This window comes from Orycteropus afer, unplaced genomic scaffold (genome assembly GCF_000298275.1).
Source record: "Orycteropus afer afer isolate SDZICR_OR568_19922 unplaced genomic scaffold, OryAfe1.0 scaffold00300, whole genome shotgun sequence".
Lineage (NCBI taxonomy): Eukaryota > Metazoa > Chordata > Mammalia > Tubulidentata > Orycteropodidae > Orycteropus > Orycteropus afer.
In genome coordinates, this window is record NW_006921887.1 from 4,036,399 (window position 1) to 4,060,099 (window position 23,701).

The following is a 23,701-nucleotide window of genomic DNA, read 5'->3' on the forward strand; positions in this document are numbered from 1 at the left end:
AGCAAGAATGGCCAGACTTTGTCTCACCTATTTTGGTCATGTTGTAAGGAGGGACCATTCCCTGGAGAAGGATGTCATGCTTGGTAGGGTGGAGTGTCGACGAAAGATGGGAAGGCCTTAAACAAGATGGATTGTTATGGTGGCTGCAATGATGAGCTCAAGTATAGCAGAGATTGTGGGGCTGGTGCGGGATAGGGCAGTGTTTTGTTCTGCTGTGCATGGGGTCGCTATGAGTCGGAAACGACCTGACGGCACTTAACAACAACAACAACAACAAAATGTCTGCTTGCTATATTGCAGATGTGTCTCAGAATGAACAACTTGCCTTTCAGGAGGGTGTTGTGAATGTAAAGGAAGTAAAAAACAGTCTTTTATGGAAATCATTATTTTTCCTAATATTTTCATTTTTTTTTTTACTTAATAAAAATGACACCTTATATTATTATCTCATAGTTTCAGTTGTTTTGACTATATCCAGAAATAAAGTTTAATTTACTCACTTTGGCCACAGGGACTTTTAAAAGCAGTAAAATCACATTGTGCAGTTGTATCTAGGAAAGTGGGGTAATGTCCAATTTCAAGCAAAAATGCTCATAATGTGATAGAAAGAAAAAACAAAACATGATGTACAATGCCAAATATAAGTTATTGTCCTAGAGTTATAATTTTTTTTCCTTTCTCTTTACCTCTTTCTCTCATTATTTCTGGGGCTTCAAAATAGGGGGATTATTTTAATTTCTGAATTTTGGACTTTTTTTTTTCAGTGAGGATGTATTATTTAATAAATGGAAAAAAATTAAGCAAAGAACTGATCATTTCGCTTAGGGTACAACTGTATGGGATGACATGGACACTCGAGAGTTCCTCAGCAAGATAAGCTCCAATTATCCAGTGGAAACTCTTTCCAGAGCAAAACTTTATCAATTGCCTTCTCTTCCCTGTCTCACTTCTCCATTACATACTGGTATTGCCTAGAATCACTTCCCAGATAAACTCAGTAGTTTAGGTATGCACATCTGTATCTCATGGTCAGCTTCTGAAAGAAGCCAACCTAGGACAAAATCCAACCCGATGAAGGTGTTTAAAACAACAACAACAACAAGTAGTGCTACCAATATAATCATCTGGTTTCCATCTTGTTTAATATTGGACTGTAAAATCATAAAGTTCATTGGTACTTGATGGGCAAAGGAAAGGATATGGAACTCTTGATTGTACTCTATCAGAAGTTTATGAAATGTTTTCCTTTTTAGAAGATAATAAACATGAAGAGACTAGGAACCCTCCATTATTCATAGTAGTACTTATAATTATGGCTGACCAAATAGGAAATGATAGCAGATTGTGAAAATTTCCCTATCTAATCCTCTTCCATATTCTTAAAGCCTAGTTATTCCTAGGGAGATGGCAGCCTCTTACTGGAATTTTGTTTCTGGTGTATATATATTCCTGCTCAAGTCTTCCTCCTAGAGCACTGCTACAAATTATATCTGGTAGGCTTTAAGTCTTAATATTACACTGCTCCTACTTTTAATCTGTTGTCTCTCATTCCATTTTCACCTTTGCAAAGCCAATCCTACCTCCTCCATGATAAGTTAAATCCATTTTCCCCACCATTGAGTCATAGCATTTTATTCTTGAAACTTCATTTCAGTTCCCTGTCCCTGAGTCACCTTCCTCTGATTAAAATTCAACTCAGAGGGCATGGTTTCCTTGCAAACAACTAACTTGCTGTGGGGCAGCCATGATTTGTATCAGCAGCCAAGCTGGCTACCCAATTCCAAATATGTTGTTTGGTGCTGTCAAGTCAATTCCAACTCATTGCAACTCTATTTTTAATTACTTTTCTGTGGACTCTGTATGAAACAAACTTCCTTTAATAACTGACAAAAAATATTTCCATCTGCCAGCTGTAATAGCTGATATAGTCAAAAAGGACAGGGACTCTGCTGTACTTGTTTGGAATAACATGTTGCATTAAGTATGCCCAAATAGGAAATAAAAACAAATGAATTTGCAAGGTAGGAGAACTCGTATAAACATGCTATGTAATTTCAAAAACAGGGCACAGCAAGTGCCCTTAAAGATAGTAGTTTTCACTTTAGTGTACATAAGAACAAGCTGAGGAAGAAGTTCAGATCACAGATTCCATCTGACTCCCCTGATTCAGGATTTGTCAAGTCAATGGGGGGGGGGTCTAGAGAACTACAGTTTTAGCACACACCCAAGGCTTTTTTGATGCTGGTGGTCTGTAGGACTGCATTTTGCATTTTTTTTTTTTTTCAAACACTGATTAGGCATTACTTTGGCATTAAAGTGTGTGTGTGTGCGTGCGTGTAATCTGTGATATACCCACACAAATAGAGAGAGAGTACATCTGGTAATTGAAAAGAGATTAAAATAAAGCACACTGATTTCAGCACAGCAAAACCTACAGTTTCTTAACGTTTTCCACAACTGACAAAGCAAAGAGCCAATAGAGGTAGTAAAAACCAATATAGCACAAGTGGTGACTCACACTTCCCTTCTTCATTCCTGCAGAGCACTTTGCAATCATCTGTGTTTTGTATCACTTCCAGAGACTCGCCAGGCTTCACCTGTAGATCTCTGGTCCCCCACTTTTTAGAAGTGAAGGAGGGAGCAACTTTGATTGAATACAGGACTCTAATTTCACCATCATACTTCAAAAAACAAAACAAAACAGAAAAACATTTAAATTATTAGCTGATATATTCTATTACAATATTTCATTTACTGGCAGATTTATTAAAAAAGCTTTTCACTAAATAAATAGCTCATTGTTTTCAATAGATAATGGAAGAACATTAAAACGTTTTGAAGAGGGGGAGTAATTTATAACCTCCCAGCCTGATATAAGAACTACGGTTAGATTACCTTTGAATCAAGGCTCAAAGGACAGCTATTTTCAGATGATGGTTATCAGGGTACATATATTGACATGTACATCTGCTTAATTTTCTATAATTTAAATCTAAAACAAATTTTGTAGAAAATGAACACATTATGATGGAAAAAATTGTGATATTGACAATTACACTTTTAAGCGTACATTTTGGTAATTAAAAATTATTGGATGAAGGAATCATTAGTGTTTTGAAATTTTAGATCTGACATACTTTAAATTTTTTCCGGAAGTCTTTTTCTTCTTTTTCTTGTTTTTTCAGCTTCTTAGGGTCTTTTTCTTCTGTCTTAGCCTTTCCAGTACTGATTCCTTGACTAGGATGGTAAAACACACATATGGCAATGAACATTTTGCTTCAAAAATATAAAAAGAATAGTGGCTAATAGAGATTTAATTCATAACATTAAAATTCTGATACATTTTTTTTTTTTTTTTTTAGAAATCCAGTATCATTCAGTGTAACAAATGATGGCATTTTAAAATATAGAAGGGATCCTTGAGAACACAGATTATAAATTAAGATGGAAGTAAGAGGTTGCCTGTTATGTTGAGCCATATAGAATCTCTGATTTGTATCTTAAAACATGGCTGCTGCATCAACAGTTTTATAGGCTTCAATCTATTCTGCAAGTGCCTATCTATCTTTTTCAAACCCTTAATAGATAATCAGGACCTCTGGTAGTATAGTGCCTAAGGTACTTGACTGCTAACCAGAAGGCTGGTGGTTCAAACCCACCAGCCACTTCTCAGAAGGAAGGTTGGGCAATCTATTTCTGCAGTTATACTGCCTCGGAAACTCAAGGAGGGTCGCTGTGAGTCGTGGCCGACTCCACATCACATGACAACAACAACACAATAGATAATTAAGTGACCTGATCAATGTCATAGGGAAAGCTTTATAAAAAAGAACACTTAATTAAAAAAATGTATTTTTATAAAGTTTATATGCTCATTTTCCATATATATATATATATATATATATATATATATGAGCTCTGGTAGCATAGTGGCTAAGACACTTGCCTGCTAACCAGACGGCTGGCGGTTCAAACCCACCAGCCACTCCTCGGAAGGAAGGTTGGGCAATCCTACTTCCGTAGTGATACTGCCTCGGAAACCCAAGGAGGGGTCGCTATGAGTCGGGTTTGACTCGACGGCACATAACAACAACAACAACAATATATATATATATATAAAATGGAATCAGAGTAGGAGGCAGGAAATTTTGGTTAATGAAAGATTTTGGTAAAAGTTAACATTTTAGATATAAAGAAGAACCATCTTAAGGAAGATGGCTAATATACAATCTTAATCACTTTAGCAATTGTTCATTTTGTGTGTGTGAGAGAGAGAAAGAGAGAGAGAGAGAAACACATTCTAAGTGTTTTGCTCAATTAATGGATTTAATAGTAAATAAAGGAGCTCTGGTAGTGTAGTGCCTAAGGCACTTAACTGCTAACCAGAAGGCTGGGCAATCTACTTCTGTAGTGATACTGCCTCAGAAATCCAAGGAGGGGTCGCTATGAGTTGGATTCGACTGGATGAATTTATAGTAGTTAAACAAAAACATAATCACCTAGGCATAGAAATTCATTAGATCTTGTAAATACCAACAGGACTAAAGTCAACTCCTTTAAGTGAGGTGAATAAGCTTAGGACAATGATTCTCCAGTCTGTGGCTGCCCATCGAATCATCTGGGAGCTTTTAAAAAATACCAATGCCTTTGGCCAATTCCTAGATATTCCAATTTAATTAGTCTAAGTGGATTCCAGGCGCGCTCTCTCTCTCTCTCTCTCTCTTTCTCTTTCTCTTACACACACACACACACACACACACACAAGCTCCCCAGGTGATACTAATTTGCACTGGAATTGAGAACCATCTGCTGTGGTGAAATATGGATGTCAGGAAAGGCCCATAAATCTCTGCCAAAGGGAATTTGAAAAATCAGAATTATTTATAAATAATGTACAATTTTAAGAGGTACTAATTTTTATTTTGATTGTCTAGGATAAAGTTTTGCTTGTAATGGTTTCGTTAGAATGTTTGATCCTTAGTGTCTGAATGTTGGAATTTTACTCATTCACTATGAAATGAATAGCACAATATCCTGCCTTAGAGTCTGTATCCACTGCCAGAGTCTCCTGCCTTATGATACTCTGGGCATTCACGGAATTACTGGCTCAGATTACCTCTCTGGAGCTACTCAGAAAACATATGAATGTTTAGAATGCTCACAAGCTATCTCTGAAAATAATTTATAGAAATTTATTTAAAACTAGATATTATGCTAGAGAACATAAAATTGTTTTAAATTCTGACATAGCAACATGTAAAAAGTAGTGGAGTCTCTGAGTGGCACAAGCAGCTATGCTGCTAACTGAAAGGTTGGTGGTTTGAGTTCACTGAGAGTTACCTGGGAGGAAAGGCCTGGTAATCGTGTTTTTGGTTTTAAGAAACCAACACACATCATATAAAGTTTGATCAGCTGAGATTTATTTTGTGTGAAGAAAAGGCCAATGTGTGATTCTGGGTCTCCAGAAGGTTGTATTATAGAAAGTAGTGGCATTTCTAAAGTCATAGGAAATGGAGAAATGCATTGAAACTGTCAAAGATAGAACTTTAAGAAGTGACTTCTTGATGGTGAGAAATATTGAAATGTGAACACATTACTGGAGAACATTAGACTTCTCTTTCACAGAGAATTGAAAAAGAGAATAATTATTCTCATTTCTCTTTTTGGTTCGCCTGTAGAACTTGGTCTTCATGGATGAATGGCAGGTATTTTCCATTTGGATTCATTGATCTTGACACTATTTCCAGTTCAGTAAGATTAGCTTAACTATGGTGGTCAAAAATAAACTCTTCCAGTTCACTCGTGCATTTTTACCAGCACAGCTCAGAAGACACCACTTACTGTGCTTCCTTTATGTTCCTTTCATCCTTTAACTAATCAAGTGCAGATCTCTTTATTCATCTTTCTTTTTTCTTTAAGAAGTTCTAGGTGTTCCTGCTTTTATACAAAGTGTATATCAGGTCATTTTTTTGTAGTTATTGGAGTGTAAGGAAGCATCTCACTATGAAATGTTCTATTTCAAAGGAATTTTCAAAAAGTATTTCTTTTGTATAAACTTACCTTAACAGATTTTCATACAATTTCAGCCTAAAATGAAATTGAAACCTTAAGTGTGCTGAAGAATGTCACTATTCACTGTGGATTGAATTTTAAAAGTTTGAATGGAATCTTTGAGAATCTGATGCTTTTATGTAAAGGGAACATACTGTAAAGTCCTCCTAAATACAAAACCTCTTTGCTCCATACAGAAAACAATCATCTTGCTGAGGATAGAGGAGGCCTGAACAGGGCAGGTGGGGGATGAGATGCAAACTAAGAAGTGTATCCAAGACAAAAAAGGTTTTGAAAAAGCATAAAAATAAAAGAAACAGATGAATCAGTAGCAGGCAGTATTTTTTATTGAGTGAGTAAATTAATAAATGAGTACAGATATCAGTGACTCACAGGGCAGAGTCGAATCAAGGGGAAAGGGATGACAGAGGGAGTGAGAGAAAGAGAAGACTCAAGAGGCAGGATCAGTGTTCTCCTCTGAAAATCCAACACAGCTGCACAGAGAACAGAAAGCAGAGGACAGAGTGTACGTGATAATGGAGTGTACGTGATAACACACAGTAGACTTGCACTCACTTGGGTGTTTATTCCACTGAAATTTCTTGACTAGTCTCATTTTCATTACTTCATTTTAATGAAAATATTCTCATTACCTTGTCTCTGCTGGTGGAGCAGGGAAATCAGAGGCATCCACATCGTCATAAACTTCCTCTCCCATGTCTAACAAATGACAAAATAGCAAATGTGGAAGCAAATTACTTTGGATTTTGATATGAGCGTTTAGTAATGCTTTCAATATTAAGATTGCTTAAAGAACAACCCAGGTTTCCCTGGTGTCTGGGTACATTTCTCCTAGATGTGTTGTCTATGCCTTAAAGAAGAAAGATGCCCATATCTCCCTGGATGTGTGTGTTAAATTTCCCTCAAAAAACCAGTGACCATGATTACAACTATGAGTATCTGAAAACAAAAATATAAACAAAAGAGTGGCTGTGGGTATGTGAAGTTCTCCAGGTGAGATGAATTGCCAGAGTAGCAAATTGCTGACAACCAAAACAACATTCAACAACATTACTAGCAATGGGCAGAGGAGGTGATGTCAAGATTCTTATGGGATTCAGGGTATGTGGAAATCTCTTTTGCTCCATCATTCCAGAGGCAAAAGGGGCTGTTGGTAGGGGGCACCCTGCGCTCCAATCTTTTTGTAGGCAAGGCAAGCCCCAACAGCAGAGCAGAAGGCTCAGGAGCTGTGCAGGGTCCCTGCAGAGTGTGCTGGTAGGTGCAGGCAGTGGTGATGGGAATACAGCATATGACCTGAACCATGGAGTGTGTGCCCGGTGACATAAGAACAGATTAGAGCAATTTGGGGAAGAGTAAGCGGTTCTGCTTTTGAGAATCAGTTGTTTCTGTTTACTGTTTGCTTTCTATAAATAATAACAATGGCTTTCATTTTGCCACACTGTGTAAGCATCTAGAGTATCTGTTCATTCACAGGTCAATACAGCACCCATACAACAGTGATTCCAGGGAATGTATGTGTCCCATTCCTTGCAGTATTACTATTATGGTTGCCTGGAAGTTTTAGACACAGTCTATTTGCATGTGCAATGCAAATAGACAGACTTGTACATATAAAAACAAATACTTAAAGGTATATAGTGTATCCTTGGTGTCTGAAAGGATAAAAGTTACTATTCCATGCACATGCACTTAAAACATATTTGAGAACAAAACACAATTTAAACAAAAAACACATTTTTAAACTTAATCGATTATATTTGTTCCATTTTATATCAACTCTTTGTGGAGCTAAGTTTCTTTTTCTTTTTTTAATTTGTATTGTGATTTGGGTGAAAGTTTACATATCAAATTCACTTTCCATATAGCAGCTCAATACACTTTGTCTCACGACATAGACTGGAATTTCCCACAATGCAAAATCTCCCTACCCATTTCCTCCCCATAGTTACCTCTACCCTGTGTCCTTCCCTCCCATGTACTCCTGCCCCCTGAGCTGTCTTCTTGTGCATACACAGCCCTTCTATTCTCTTGTGATTGTTATTTCCAAGGAGTGTATCTACCTATGGTAAATATTGAGCTGATATGGTTGTCTTTTGTTTGGCAGGAAGCCACAGGAGTGGACTCAATTCCAAACCTGAAGGGCAATTAGGGGCCACAGTCTCAGTGGTTCCATCAGGCTCTATCAGACCAGCAAATCTGGTCCTTTTTTTTTTTTTGAATTACATTTAGCAGTGGATTATTTATAAAATATAAATTATACATTTAAAAAGTTAAAGACATTTAGATTCATAGGGGCCTTGGTGACATACAATATTGTGTGTTTTCAGAAATACTGAAGTCTACTATATCAAGCATGTAAAGGTGGAAGTGTCTGAAAAAAAAAAAAAAGCAGAAGTGTCTGACTGAAGAAAGGTGGGGAGATCTGAGGGATGGGGTATTCACGGGGTAATCATCCCCAACTTATCACTATCTCCACAGTGGACCTTGCAACTCCTTGGAAGAACAGTTTAAAAACCATCAATCTTTTTACTTCCCTTTTCCCTCTATTTTATTGTTGAGAACGGTGGCTGCTCAAGGTGAAGGGACTTGCCCATACTTACATAATTATTATTTTCATTATCAGGGCTATAATCCTGATGGTATGACTAAATCCAATGCTTTTCCACTACCCAATCTCAAAGACATATGGTATAAAATATGCCATTAGTTTTCACTACTTACCTATTTGTTCAGGGGGAGAAGGAAAACTGAAACAAAAGTAAGAATATAGTTATAATCTGACTATATGAGCACAGACATTGAGTCTTTTATTTAGAAGATACATGAACAGGTAACAGCCTGGAGGCTTGTGAAGGTTCATCTGTTGACCATCATTCCTTTCCCATTCTCTATTTCTCCTGAAGTCCTCATCTGTGTCCATAAATCTGGAATTTAGCAAGACCTTTTTTTGAACTCCAATGTTGACCAAAAAAAAATCTAGAGTCAAGATATTTAATTGGCTTATTTTCCCAATCGCCATTGGACAGGTATTTTCAGGTTTATTCTGTGAGTTTTGGGCATATTATCATACTAGACAAAATAAAATGGACCCAGCATTTTGGAGCCATTGTGGCATAGTGCTGGCCCCAAAGTGTTTACTTAAAGACTAGAAATGCAGAGTCAAGAGTAACCAAGGTCATAGAATATTTCCATGACCATGTTTCCTTTATACATTGCCAGACCCAGGAGAATGATGAATGAGAGGAACATCCACTTAAACCAGACAGTGAGACCTTATTAATAGAAGTGGTCTGAAATCAAGAGTGGCTGGCATTTAGTTGCGACAGAAAAAGACCTCGTCTTTCATTATTTTCTAAGTTACAGCTCATAAATACACACACATACACACACACACATCACTAGAAGAAAGGTGCACAGGACAGGAACAGACAGTTAGAGTGTGACAGATGATTAATTCAAATGATCCCAAATCAGAATTAGATGATATGTAATTGGAGGAATAAAAATAACCTCTGGTTTTATTTCTGTCAGAGTAAAGATTGTATTTGAGTGGTGTTACGTAAAGTGAGTATTTCTTGTTTTCTTAGAATTTCAAGTGCATTGTTTATTGAGTGTTGTTCTGGTGTTTCACAAAAGGTTTACAATTAGGAATGGTATATGGAATTAACATCTTATATATAAAGACTTCAGTTAAATATGGTAAAACAGTAAGAATTTCTAGTACCAGGGAGCTGGAAGTTATATAGATTAAAGGATTATTTTGAGGATAGAAAGAGAAAATTCACGCTTCTGCTTTTATTTAAGCAAACAAGATACTTCAAATAAATTTAGATTAGGAGAAATATATAATTCAAATAGAAGTAATATGATTGTGAAAGAAAGACTTTAAATACTATATTTGGAGAAGAGACATTTCTATCAACTTAACGTTTAAAAAAGAATGTGTATTTTGAAGCATAGGCAATAAAAATACATAATAAAATGTGGCATTGAAATTGAAAACTTTTAGATGCAATGCTACAGTTTTTAAAAAAATTATATGAAATTGAGTATGAGTGCTTATATATGAATGTGTGATTGTGAATGAGTGTCTAGAAGTGTATTAGTGAGTGAGGGGTATGTGTGCCTCTATATGGCTTCATGTGTTTGTGTGTGTGTTTATGGGGAAAGTAAAACATATTTTTGAATTATATGACTCATCAATACTTTGAGCTCTCTTTACGTGAATGCATTAGTTTAAGGATATAGCGTGGATGAGGCTAAGATGATTAATGGAGAACAACATCGAAGTGTTTTAAGCCTAACATGATTTGGTTATTGCTTATATAATATTAGTAGCATTTGATTAAGTGAACATTAGTGTAGTTATTGTGCACTGGATTTGGTTGGCTGACTCTTACAGTGAACCTTCATTATTGTCTGAATCAGAGACTTTTGATTTCTCTCGTATACTTTTCTTTTTGTCATCTTTTCCCTTTAACATCTTCAAAATCCCCCAGGACCACGAGTTACTCTTCTCTTCATCCTGTAGTGTGGAGCTTTGGAGCATGCAGGCATTGATTAGAATGCAATAATCAGTGCAATGTGAAGACATTGGGCTTGATATTTCAGATGGTTTATAATTATACTGAATGGCCATTCAGGTACTAAACAACTCATGGCACCCAACAAGATGGTTCTACTAAATTTATAGATGATAGTGTTTGAATACTGGGTTGGTCATTTTTGTATTTAGTGTAATTTCTCTTGGTTCTTAAGATATGAAGATAAGTCCATCAGGGGCTAGTTTTAAATACTAATTTTGCTTTGTTTTATGATTAAAAGTAAGCAATTAATTGATCTTAAATTTTCAAATGTGCCATTTCAAAAGTTTAAATCACCTGAAGAAGGAAGTATTCAATACTGGGTCTACCACAGAGAACACATGATCTCAATTCATCTGTTGTTATGTGCTGTCAAGTCAGACCCAACTCACAGTGATCCCTTCCTTGGGTTTCAGAGGTGGTATCACTACAGAAGTAGATTGCCCAACCTTCCTTCTGAGGAGTGGCTGGTGGGTTTGAACCCCCACCTTTCTGGTTAGCAGTCAAGTGCCTTAGACACTATGCTACCAGAGCTCCCCAATTTATCTGGGTGGCTTATAATTAGGATTATCATGTAAAAGATAGCTATGCAACTAATAAACTCTCTAAAGATTTTTTTTTTAAAGTTGATAAATAAATGATTAGAAAAAAACACCTGTAATTCTTTATCCTTTTTTATTTCACTTCTTTTGACAGTTGTTGAGATTGTTCTAAACAATACACCCCTCTGTTTGAAGTGTGGTATAATTATACTTCCTGATTTACTATTGTTGTTGGTCAAACATTCAAATCATTTCTGGCCATGTAATAAAGAATGCTATGTTCTGCACTATATCCTCAGTTTCAGTGTACACAATAATATACAAAAAGGCAATTCACTGATTATACTTACCCATCATTAGCTTCTTCTTCTTCAATGCCATCATAAATATCATCTGGTGGAGCTGGGAACATCCCTTTGTTTGGATTATGGGGGGAAATCTTTTGTTAATTTTATAATTCAGTCATACAACACTCACCCAGATTTTGATAATACATATGCCTTTTTTAATTGCAAAAAGTACATTTCTTTTATACTGAAAAAAAATGAAAATAATTTTATTTTCCTACTCTTACACAGAGTAGATAATTAACTGCTCTATTGATCCTTGTATAGAGAATTCTTAGAGCTGATATGATGATAAAAGAATGAAGGATGATAAGGACTGTGAACCTAAGCTGAAAGGAATGGGGGGTAAGTACATGACAAAGTACATTGAATAGGGGATAGGGTTAAGTATTTATTGTGAAAAAAGGAGAAGAATTTAGGAGACAATAAGAAACAGTTAAAAGTGAGGAGACATCCAGAAATACTGATCAACACACATGTGAAGAAAAGCAAACTGAATGAAAGGTAAATCTGAAGGCTAAACACTGATGGCAGCTGACAAAATGAAAGAGGACCTTTGCAACACATATTTTCAAAGCTAAACCCTTTCTTGCTTTGATTGTTATCTTACCCACCTTTGATATTTGACATGCACATATTTAACAAATATGCATTTAACAAATGTTTATTGAGTACCTTCTATCTGTAAGAGTATATATAAAGAAATTGAAATCACTTAGCATGAGAATTTTAGTGTGGCACAATACTATTTCAGTTCCCTTGTTTTGTTAATGAGCAAACTAAGCCCCTTTAGGAGCCACAGGCATGATGACTAAATGTTATCATCCAAACAAGAATGATTCTGAAAATGAAGGGGGATTCTGCTAACAGTGTGCTCAGGCAACCAGCATATGTACAAGACTGTCTGCAGCACACAGAAGTAGGGGCAGCCTGTGACTCATGACAGATTTGGAAGAAAGAAGTGACTTTGACTTTAGAAGAAAGAAGTCCCACAGTTGGGAGGACTGGAATCCAGGTCAGGGGCTCCCGGCCCAGTGTTCTTTCCAGCACATTAGGATCCTACTCATTATTTGCAACTAGTGCATTCTGTCAAACCAAAAACCAAACCCACTGCCATCAAGTCCATTTTGACTCATAATGACCCTATAGAACAGAGTAGAACAGTTCCACAGGGTTTCCAAGGCTGTAAATCTCTACAGAAGCAAACTCCCATGAGGTGGCTGGTGGGTTCAAACTGCTGACCTTTTGATTAGCAACCGAATGCTTTAACCACTACACCATGTATAAAAAGTGGGAGACATTTGGAGAAATTACTAATGAAAGTGTGTGACTTACCTCCACTTCCACTCTGACTATGGCTAGGAAAAGAAAACAAAAAAACAAACACATAAATTAACATATGAATTATTTAGTTAGAGGTACAAACTGAGTAGTTATAAAGAGAGATTTCAGGCGCACTTCCAAGACCTCACTCTTAGGAGCTGTGTTTGGGATTGGGTTCCTGCTCTTCTGGCACTATGTTTTCCAAATTGATGGGGATAGGGAAGAAAAACTTATCCAGCAAAGAGAATTGGATTGAGTATTTAACATCTCATATTAGGTCTGGCAATGATGACTATACTTATATTTGCTTAAATAAATCTTCTATTAATCATTTTAAAAAGAGAGGTAACATTGTAGTTAAAGCTACTAATGTGTTACATGCTAAAGAAGAAAATATGTTCCTTATCATTATGGATCAATGACTTGTACACATGAAGAATGTTGAAATGATAAATCATTTGTAACATGTACGTTTACCATACACACACACACACACACACAACCAAGACAACTAAAAAAACAAACACACAAAAAAAAATCCTACAGGTTCATATTTAAAAATAAGTTGTGATAATGTGATAAAGAAAAAATTGGGGGTACCATGACAGTTTATAAGGAACTCTGGTAGTGCAGTGCCTAAGGCATTTGATTGCTAACCAGGTGGTTAGTGGTTGAAACCCACTAGCTGCTCCATGGAATGAAGGTGGGGCAATCTACCTCCATAAAGATTTACCACCTTGGAAACTCAATGGTGGTTGCTATGAGTTGGAATCAACTTGATGGCAGTTGGTTTATGACAGCTGATTATAGGAAGGGCAGATTGAAATTAGAAATTGATTAAGGTTTCTCAGTGGAAGACCTGAATGATAAATTAGCCAGTTGGACAGTGGTAGGAAGAGCATTTAGGGCAGAGGGAAGAGCAAATGCTGGAATGATAGGAGCTTAGGCCAAGCAGGGGGAGAAGTGGGAGTTGAAGCTGGAGAAGTGCTTATGAGCTATCCTACAGAGTCTAACTGATTACTATAAAGAATTTAGTCTTGATGCTCATTGCAATGGTAAACCACAGAAAGCAGGAGAGTGATATGCTCAGCTTAGATCAGTGTTTCTCAAAATGTGTCCAAGGACTAGTATTGGTCAAGTATGTGCTACTGATCTGCTACAGGATAAGAACAGAAATTAGTAGGTCAGAGTAGATAAGAACAGAGTCAGTAGGTCTTGAGAAATTGAAAGCAAATGTTTAGAAACTTTTATACCAAATTGACATTGTTGTAACATCCAAGCCTGTCATCAGTGGACCTGTATCACTGAACAGGGTATAGAGCAGTTTGCGTATTGTCAAACTGATGTGCAGAGCCACATATAGGACATACTGAGTGCTTGAGAAGTACTCAACTATATGATCACAGGGTCTGCCTGGTAGAGATTAGACTGGTGGAGCATAGGAAACTGAACCCACTGTCATGGAGTTGACTCCCACTCACAGTGACTGTGTAGACAGAGTAGAACTACCCAGAGGGTGTCCAAGGCTTTATGGAAGCAGATTGCCCCATCTTTCTTCTGTGAAGCTACTGGTGGGTTTGAACCTATGACCTTTTGGTTAGTAGCTTAATGCTTTAACCTCTGCACCCCCAGAATTCCTTGGGGCAATGTAGATGTCCTCATTTTTTTTTTTTTTTTCCAGAGGGTGGTAATAGAGAAGAAATGTAGGTATATTTAAGGCAGCATCTATAGAAGTAGTTACGAATTTTTGGAGGGGTTGATGTGGGCAGGGAGGGGGAAAAAGGAATTGAGAGTGACCTGGAAGTTCTGACCTAGGGATCATTGGAGGAGATAGATCCTTTGAGGGACTAGGAAGAAAAACAAGAGTTCAATTTCATACTACTTTGTGAAGAAAAAAATTTAGGCTAATTTCTCAAATTCTGTAAATCTTATATGATGGACCAGCATGATTTTTTTTTTTTTAATTTTAACACAGGAAATTGAGTTTTCACTTTGGAAGTACAAAGTAGAATCATAGTACATCATTCTTTTTTTGTTATCTCTTCAAAGAAGAACAGCAAATACTTTCAGAATCATAGATTTTAAAGTAAAAAAGTTTATGACACTTCATGCTTCATATTTTACCACATTGTATGTATTTTAGGCATATTCCTAAGGCCAATCATATTGCAATGAGTACTATAAAACAGTGATTTGCAATGACAACAAATTCAATGAGTTCCAACAAATGATTCATTATCTTTCAAGTAACATTTGATATATACAACCTAAGAGTAAAACAAAACACAAGGGAGTTGCAAGTGACCTCTCACCCCTATTGGGGTTATCGTAAATGGTAATTTAGTTTCATGATAGCAATAAGAAACATGGAAGGTAAAATCCTGGATCTTAAAATAATCTCGGACGATCTGATCAGTTTTATGATAGTGACCCCTCTTTAGGTTTCCGAGGCGGTATCTCTATGGAAGTAGATTACCCAGTCTTCCTTCCGAGAAGTGGCTGGTGGGTTTGAACCGCCAGCCTTCTGGTTAGCAATCAATTGCCTTAGGCACTATGTCACCAGAGCTCCTTTTGTGTTTGCACATACCTGCTAATATCATCATCCTGCTCTGCAACGTCATCATACACTTCCTGGTCATAGTCAGTAGGTCTTGAGAGAGTACCGAGGGAAGTTTTTTTCCGTTTCAAGGAATCGTAGTCTATCTCCACAGCAGTTGTTTTAATATAGCCATCTACCAAAAGAGGAACCATTATGTCAAGACAAGATCAGAATTCACTCAATGGCCACATGTTTTCATTGTAGTTTAGATCTTGTAAAGTTGGGAATAAAATATTATTTCCACATTTGCTCTTTAAAAGTTTCCTTTGTCTGCTTGCAAGTCTGATTTATAGATCTTCCATGAACACACGTTTTACTGTATTATTCAAAGTCTTGTTTTGCTGTGAGTTTAAGCCTAAAGTCTTTATTACAAAGATTCCAAAGTGATTCACATGAATTGTTATTTTTTTTTCCTTTTAATATCAGTAAGAAAGCCTAATGCCTTTTGTTATTCCTTAGAACAATATAAAAATTGGCATTGTTCCCACTAAAAAGATAATACAGATGTGGTGAAGATGGAATTGTATTTTTCATATTAAATTTTCCTGTAACCTATTCCTAACCCGAGGACTCTGACCACTGCTGGGACAATTTGCACATTTGATACTGGCTCAAAAATAAAACACTTTGAAGTCATAGGGAGATTGACACTCACATGATCCTCTTGCTGTTCTGCCCAGCCATTTTCCTTCAGGATTGTCTGTGATGCGGATTATTTCAATTTGCTCTCCTTGCTTGAAGCTCAGTTCATTCTTTCCTCCTTTGACATCACAGCAAGCCTTTGCTTGATGGATGACTTGAATCGGGCCTGTTAGCTGCAGATTAAGAAAATCATCACAACAGGCCCCCTAACTATTTAGAAACTCCTTAAGGAATGCAGTTTTGAAAAACAACTTGTCTACAACTTGCCAACATGCCTGTTTGCAACACTTTCAGATTTGAACCAGGAACTGAGGGTGGATAGCATATATGCTGGATGTTCTGGTATAGGAGGGAAAGGAATCAGAGGCCAAGCAGGACCAGCCAAGATCCTAAAGAACGTGCTTGGGGTCTAGGAGAGAGCAGAAGTGATCTGTTGACCTTACAAACCATGAGAAGGGCCTGCAAAGGCTCCCACTAATAACTGCATATTACTTGTGTACAATAATCCATAGGTTCCAGTGGTACACTGGTTAAATGCTGGACTGCTAACTAAAAGACTGGTAGTTTGAGCCTAGCAGTCCCTGCTTTACTGGAGCTCTGCTCCCATGATGATGACAATCTTGAGAACCCTACGGGGCATTTCTGCTCTGTAACACATGGAGTCATCATGAGTCAAAATTGAGTTGAAGCGCCTAACAACAACACTGATAATCCATGCAGGTGCACTGTGTTTTTACGGGGCATGCTGGTTGGATTTGCAGATGATGGACAATGCTTTATTTTTCTCTTTAGCATTATGTAGTAATTCTGTTGGTTCTCTGCAGGCCTAAAACAGCAAAGGGAAGGGTGAGTTATGATAGTGGGTTGTACTTGTGGGAAAATAATTTTCTTCTTTGTAACCTTGTATTTCACTGCTAACCAGAAAGCTGGCAGTTCGAACCCACTAGCCACTCCTTGGAAAGAAGATGGGGAAATTTCCTTCTGTAGAGATACCACCTCAGAAACCTAAGGAGGGGTTGCTATGAGTTGAGTTGACTTGCTGGCTGTGAGTTTGGTTTTGTTTTGTTACCTATCTATGGTTCAAGCATAGTGAGGACTGTGAAGATGGTGCTGGACCAGACAGTGTTTCATTCTGTTGTACACAGGGTCGCTATGAGTTAGAGCTAGCTCAAAAGCACCTAACAGTAATAACAACCTATCCGTAAACTTGGAGTAGACATCCTTTGCTAAACAAATGATAGCATTTTGTGAAATAACTTTGTATGGCAGAAGAGCAAACATTATATGTATGATTTTCTTAAAATTAGTATGTTGTTGTTGTTGTTGTTATGTGCCGTCGAGTTGGCCCCGACTCATAGCGACCCCTCCTTGGGTTTCCAAGGCAATATCACTACAGAAGTAGATTGCCCCACCTTCCTTTGTGAGGAGTTTCTGGTAGGTTTGAACCACCAACCTTCTGGTTAGCAGTCAAATGCCTTAGGTGCTCTGCCACCAGAGCTCCTTGTACCACTAAGAAAGAAAAAAAGTGAATTAAATTATAATATGCTAATGATGTATTCAACATCAACAACAACAACAATGATGTGTTCTAATAGCAGAATTATTAAAATGTGATATAATATATGTCTTAGAACCAAGAAATATGGCAACCACTCTGACATTTATGTAAGCTTTTACGCTGAAATCTATTAACATCTTGTGGAAAGAATACACATTGGGAAGTGCTAGTCTTGACAGACTTTTCAGTTCATAGTTAGTGGCATGATTTCCATACAGTAGTTCTTATTTACTTACATACACACACACATATGGAGTGAAATAGTGCAAAACTGGTTTCACCAAAAGAGACAAAAAGAAAAGCCTCATGTAATTCCTTTAAAAGTAAAAGCAATCTCTTAACGAAAAGTGGGTTATAAATATTTTCATGTAAGGACTTAATTTTTCATGTTTTCCACTTGAAAAATATAAATGCTGGTAGCCAGGCATTTTGTACAAGTAAAATAAATTTTAATAGTATTGTGATTATAATTTTACCTATACCTAGTAAACTTTTTCAAAATTTAATGAGAACCTTTAATACACTGTGCTTTATGTGCTTTATTTTAATTTAATCCCACAACTACCTTTCAGGAGATGTATTATTTATTCTTTTACAGAATAAGAAATTGAGGTTCAGAGAAGTTAAACAGTATGGACAAGATCACATAGCTTGGATATGCAGCTGAAATTTGAATTCAGATCTTCCAATTTAGTCAAAGCTTTATATTTTCCTTCAATCATGCTATTGAACCTTTGTTTTAATACAATAAATGTACTGGGACATTGCATATAAATCACAGTTTAATAATATAAACCATATATTAAATGCTGTAGAGAAATGAAATATTTAAAGCAATCCTGATGTGAATCCTTTCTACAGTGAAGAATAGTTTTGTAAATGAGAGAATCACTATAAATCTGACACACTAGAACCATACCAGATAGATGGTGTCATCAATGACAGTGTAGTCAGGAGATACTAAGACATGAGAGTACAGTGTTAATAGTGATAGTAATAGAGGTCACCCAATTATCAGAGATCAGAGAAGACAGAAGTCAAAACAGATGAGAGGGAATAAGAAACAGCAAGTATCAGAAGTCAGCATGTACCTAATAAAGGCAAAAATGTAAGTCAGGTCTAGACATCAGGAATCAGAGTAGCTCATATGAATCTTATTCTGAGACAGGTCATCCAGGAGACACTGTGATGCATGTCAAGGGGATAGCTATGTGTGTGGTCCTCAGTTCAGAGAATAATAAGGAAGCTCATAGGAAATGTGTAAGAGTGAGAACCAAGATGGGTTTGAGCAGCCAAGTGGTGATTCACTCACTCAACATAAAATTTCCTAGGTGCCCACTAATTATAAACCTCCATATTTTATTTGGATTTTATTGTATTACATTTTTTACTGAAGGGATAAGGGAGTATATAGGACACAAAAAATTACTGCTCTGCTCCTTAGAAAACAATGATTATATGATTTTGTATCCATGTAAGGCTTCAAGAATGGCACACCTTCTTTTGTGTGAAAGTTATAAAAAGATGCTACTCTTTTGCTCATCAGCAAGCAAGCTCTTACTTTAAATTTCTTCTTTATTTCTTGCTCTTTCTTTTCTTTCTCCTTCTGTTCCTTTTTCTCCAGCTCTAATCGCTTCTTTTCCTCCTTTTCTCTTTTCTTCTCTCTTTCCTTGGATGCTTCTCTGTCAATACAAATTGTCACATTGTTTCAGTACCTGTGGGCATTGCTGCATTAGGCCTCGCCATCCAGAGAGGTTTCTACCCACAAGAGAAGATGGTATCAGAAGTACAGATGAAGGTAAAAAGCCAAGGGTGACTGGGTGTAGTTTGTCAAAATTTTGTTGTGTGTTAAGAGATTTAAACCAGTGGGATGCACGTAGTTGAGATTACTTTCAAATGGCCCCACATCCCCTTACAACTCGTGCTAATAAATGGAAGGCAATGTCCATAAAGGTCTTGTTCTTGCTGCGGAAGTAGAATTAATATCTCTCTTTCCTTTATGCATGCATACACACACAAGTGCACACATATAACCCTTGGTTCAGAAACTTTTGATAAGAACTGGTTGGACAAGAACTAAGGAGAGAAATTAAGGTATCTAAGATCAAAATAAGATAAATAAGGGTAAAGACATAATCGGTTCTAATGTTTTCCAATAAAAGAATAGAATTTTTCAAATTCCAATAAATGTATTGGTCCTGGGCTACCTAGAAACTCATTTTGGAGCTGTTGTTGACATTCTCCTGCTTTTGCATCTAGGGGCCTTGTTAAATTATTTCTATGAGGTGAAATACTACCCAGGTGAGGTAGTTATAATACAGGTAAATTCATTCAATTGCCCAAGGACCCACTGAGGGCAAGAAATACGGATTTCTGGCTCTGTTTGTCTTGTGAGCTACAGGTCTCTGGCCTCTGACATAAAATTCTTTCTCACAGACTCATTGATGGACTCATTAGAGAAGGAAAGAATATTTTGTCCTTTGTATTGAAATAAAGGTTATTATTATATGCCAGTCATTTGAGCAAATAAAGATTTTTTTTCCCTCTACTATTATGTGTCTACTCTCCTTCACATAAAATAGCATATTTATCTTAGAAGAAACATATCATGGTAGGAAATATAACTCATACATGTCTTCGTATGTTTCGCCTTCACTCTCTTGCTCCTGTCAAGAAAAAACATTGATGATGATTAATTTTAATGGTTTAAAGAGGTAAGACACACATATTACATTGACAAATAGTGAAAAAGTATAAATGCATTTGTGAGTTTGACTTGTTTAAAATATCTCTTTCCTCTTCAGAAATAGATTGGAAAAATGAACACACAAAGATGTCACTTTCTGTCCAGTTGCATATACAACTTCGATGTGTAGGCAGACTTCAGTTTATGTTCAGCACAGCAACACTATTGTGAGTTGACGTAATGATTAATATGTAATGTCTCAAATATTTTAGATGAAATAATATTACAAATTGAAAAGCATCATTACTCATGAGAATTTTCATTTGGTTGTTCTATACTGACAGGAAGTGAATCACAGTATTGTTAAATACTCTATTTAGAGCAGTATAATACAAGAGGAAAATGAAAGGAAAAAAAAAAAAAGCTGACCTCATCTATATTTCCGGTACCTAAAGGATAAAACAAAAGAGAATACAATTTTAATATATTATAGTTAAGAAGCACTTTAATATAGGACTATTAACTGTGATGTGGCATTATTCAAAACCAGTTCATAATGCAACAGACTTAATGTTTTATAAAACAAATACCAGAATATGTGCTTTAGATGCTTATTGTGACAGTTTTTGATAATTATAACTTAATTATATAATAAGTTCATTGGATTTCAGAAAGTAATGTAAAAACTAAAGAACACTTAAGATACCTGTGGCAGTTAAGGTTGTATGTCAACTTGTCTGGGCCTGGTTTTCGGTGGCTGGGCAGCTGGACGTAGTCATTCCCCATGTTTAGACTAGTAATTAACACCATGGTGAAATCTACTGTGAGCAGCTGAATAGCTGCCTTATGGATGTGGTCTGCTTACAGTGTATAAACAGCAGCTTTGAGAAAGGTCTCTAGCTTCTTGGCACATCTGGACTCTGCATTTGGCCAAGTCATCAGTGGTCTGCCATGTTGTCTGCTGATCTTGGGACTGTTTACCTAGTGGCCTGCCATGCTGCTTGATAATTTTGAGACTATGCCATTTTACTTGTCAACCATAGGTTTGTCAGCCTCAGCAGCCAGCAGCTGTCTGAGTTAAGAGACAGCTAGACAGTTAAGTTAAGCTAGAGGCCTAGCTTCAGTGGACTGGGAACAAGGGACAGAGCTGAAGCCCAAGGTCGAGGGGCCTTTACCCAGTCCCTAGAGCTGGCACTTTGAACTCAGATTTCTAGCCCCCTAAACTGTAAGAGAATAAATCTCTGTTTGTTGAAACCACGCTCTTGTGGTATCTTCTATTAGAGTGGCACTGGAGGACCAAAACAATATCTTTATCTTTTTTTCAAAAGGCATGTATATTTCATTCTGTGGGTTTCTGTGGAACAAAGGAATTATCAGCAAGTCATAGCTATTGGTTCACACTTTCTGACCTACTAGTTCATGCTTTTTCACCTGTTTGGTTTCAATGATTTGCTTCTGATATCAAATAAATCACGTTGATTATTATTTTTTTAAAATCATTTATTGTTGTTGTTGTTGTTATATGCCGTTGAGTTGGACCTGACTCATAGCGACCCCTCCTTGGGTTTTCCAGGCAGTAACACTACAGAAGTAGATTGCAATTTATTAATATTACATTGTTATGTTTTTGGTGAAGGGTTACACAACAGTTTAGTTGATAATTTTTTAGAAGGAATATTTGCCTGCTGAAGAATTTAATGTAACATAAATTAATTATCAGATATTAAGACATCTAGAAAAATTGTGGATCCTGCACATCTGGATCCTGCATTTGGCCAAGTCATCAGTGGTCTGGCATGTTGTCTGCTGATCTTGAGACTGTTTAACTAGCGGCTTTTGGTACAAGAACAAACAAATGGACCAATGGAAAAGAGCAGAGAGCTCAGATGCAGGTACATGCACAAATATGTGTATATACACACACACAAATATATATATATATATATATATACACACACACACACACACACACACACACATATATATCTATATGGAGCTCTGGTGGCATAATGCCTAAGGCATTTGATTGCCTTAGCTAACCAGAAAGTTGGTAGTTCAATCTCACCAGTCACTCCATGGAAGGAAGACTGGGCAATCTACTTCTGTAAAAATTTACCACCTCAGAAACCCAAAGGGAGTCACTATGAGTTGGAGTCAACTCAATGGCAGTGAGTTTGGTTTGTGTGTGTGTGTATATATATATATATATATATATATATATACACATACACATATATATGTTGTTGTTGTTGTTGTTTGCTGTCGAGTCGGCCCCGACTCATAGCGACCCCTCCTTGGGTTTCCGAAGCAGTATCACTACGGAAGTAGGATTGCCCAACCTATATATTTGTGTGTGTGTGTGTGTGCATACACACACATATACACTGCTTGCTCAAAGTGAAGATGACTTGAAGTACTTACTGATGATGACGAAGATTAGACTACAGTCTCCAATATGGATAACATCTCGATATAAAGAAAATGAAAATCCTCATATCTGAACTCATAAGCAGCATCACGATAAATGGAGAAAAGATTGAAGTTGCCAGAATTTCATATTACTTGGTTCCACAATCAACGTCAATGGAAGCAGCAGTCGAGACATCAGATGATGTATTGCACTAGGCAAATCTGCTTCAAAAGACCTCTTTAAAGTGATAAAGAGCAAAGATATCTCTTTGAACACTAAGGTGCACCTAACCCAAGCCATGGTATTTTCATTTGCCTCATATGCATGTGAGAGCTGGACAATGAATAAGGAAGACCAAAGCAGAGTTGATGCTTTTGAGTTGTGGTGTTAACGAAGAATACTGAAAGTACCATGGGCTGCCAAAAGAACTAACACATTGGTCCTCGAAGTAGTGCAGCCAAAATGCTCCTTGGAAGCGAGAATGGCCAGACTTTGTCTCACCTATTTTGGTCACGTTGTCAGAAAGAACCATTCTCTGAAGAAGGATATTATGCTCGGTAAAATGGAGGGTCAAAGAAAAAGGGGAAGGCCCTCAATGAGATGGATTGACATAGTGGCTGCAACGATGGGCTCAGGTATAGCAAGGATTGTAAGGTGGCACAGGACTGGTCAGTGTTTCCTTCTGTTGTACATAAGGTCACTATGAGTCGGAGCTGACTTGACTGCACTTAACAACAATAACAACAACATACATGTGATTGTGCTCATGAGGAACTTACACATAGACCAAGAGGTTTATGTGTTTATGTGGTGGATGATGTTGATTGTTTTTGTAATGTTGAACCATCCTTGCATACCTAATATGAACCCAACTTAGTCATAATTATTTTTTTGATATGTTAGAGTCTATTGTTCAGGATTTTGTTGAAGGTTTTTGCA

At 36.9% G+C, this 23,701-nt stretch overlaps 1 protein-coding gene across 1 annotated transcript in view; it reads right to left on the reverse strand.

The window, feature by feature from the left end:
* FYB1 (FYN binding protein 1) overlaps positions 1-23,701 on the reverse strand; it is a 169,674-nt gene that overhangs the window by 41,035 nt on the left and 104,938 nt on the right. Inside the window, exons 4-15 of the mRNA XM_007951587.2 lie at positions 20,782-20,801; positions 20,298-20,332; positions 19,228-19,348; positions 16,122-16,281; positions 15,455-15,599; positions 12,880-12,902; positions 11,548-11,611; positions 10,473-10,610; positions 8,794-8,819; positions 6,705-6,771; positions 3,138-3,237; positions 2,519-2,681 (exon numbers count right to left, since the gene is read on the reverse strand). Coding sequence (XP_007949778.2) covers positions 2,519-2,681; positions 3,138-3,237; positions 6,705-6,771; positions 8,794-8,819; positions 10,473-10,610; positions 11,548-11,611; positions 12,880-12,902; positions 15,455-15,599; positions 16,122-16,281; positions 19,228-19,348; positions 20,298-20,332; positions 20,782-20,801 — 1,062 coding nt within the window. The remainder of the gene's footprint in view (positions 1-2,518; positions 2,682-3,137; positions 3,238-6,704; positions 6,772-8,793; positions 8,820-10,472; positions 10,611-11,547; positions 11,612-12,879; positions 12,903-15,454; positions 15,600-16,121; positions 16,282-19,227; positions 19,349-20,297; positions 20,333-20,781; positions 20,802-23,701) is intronic.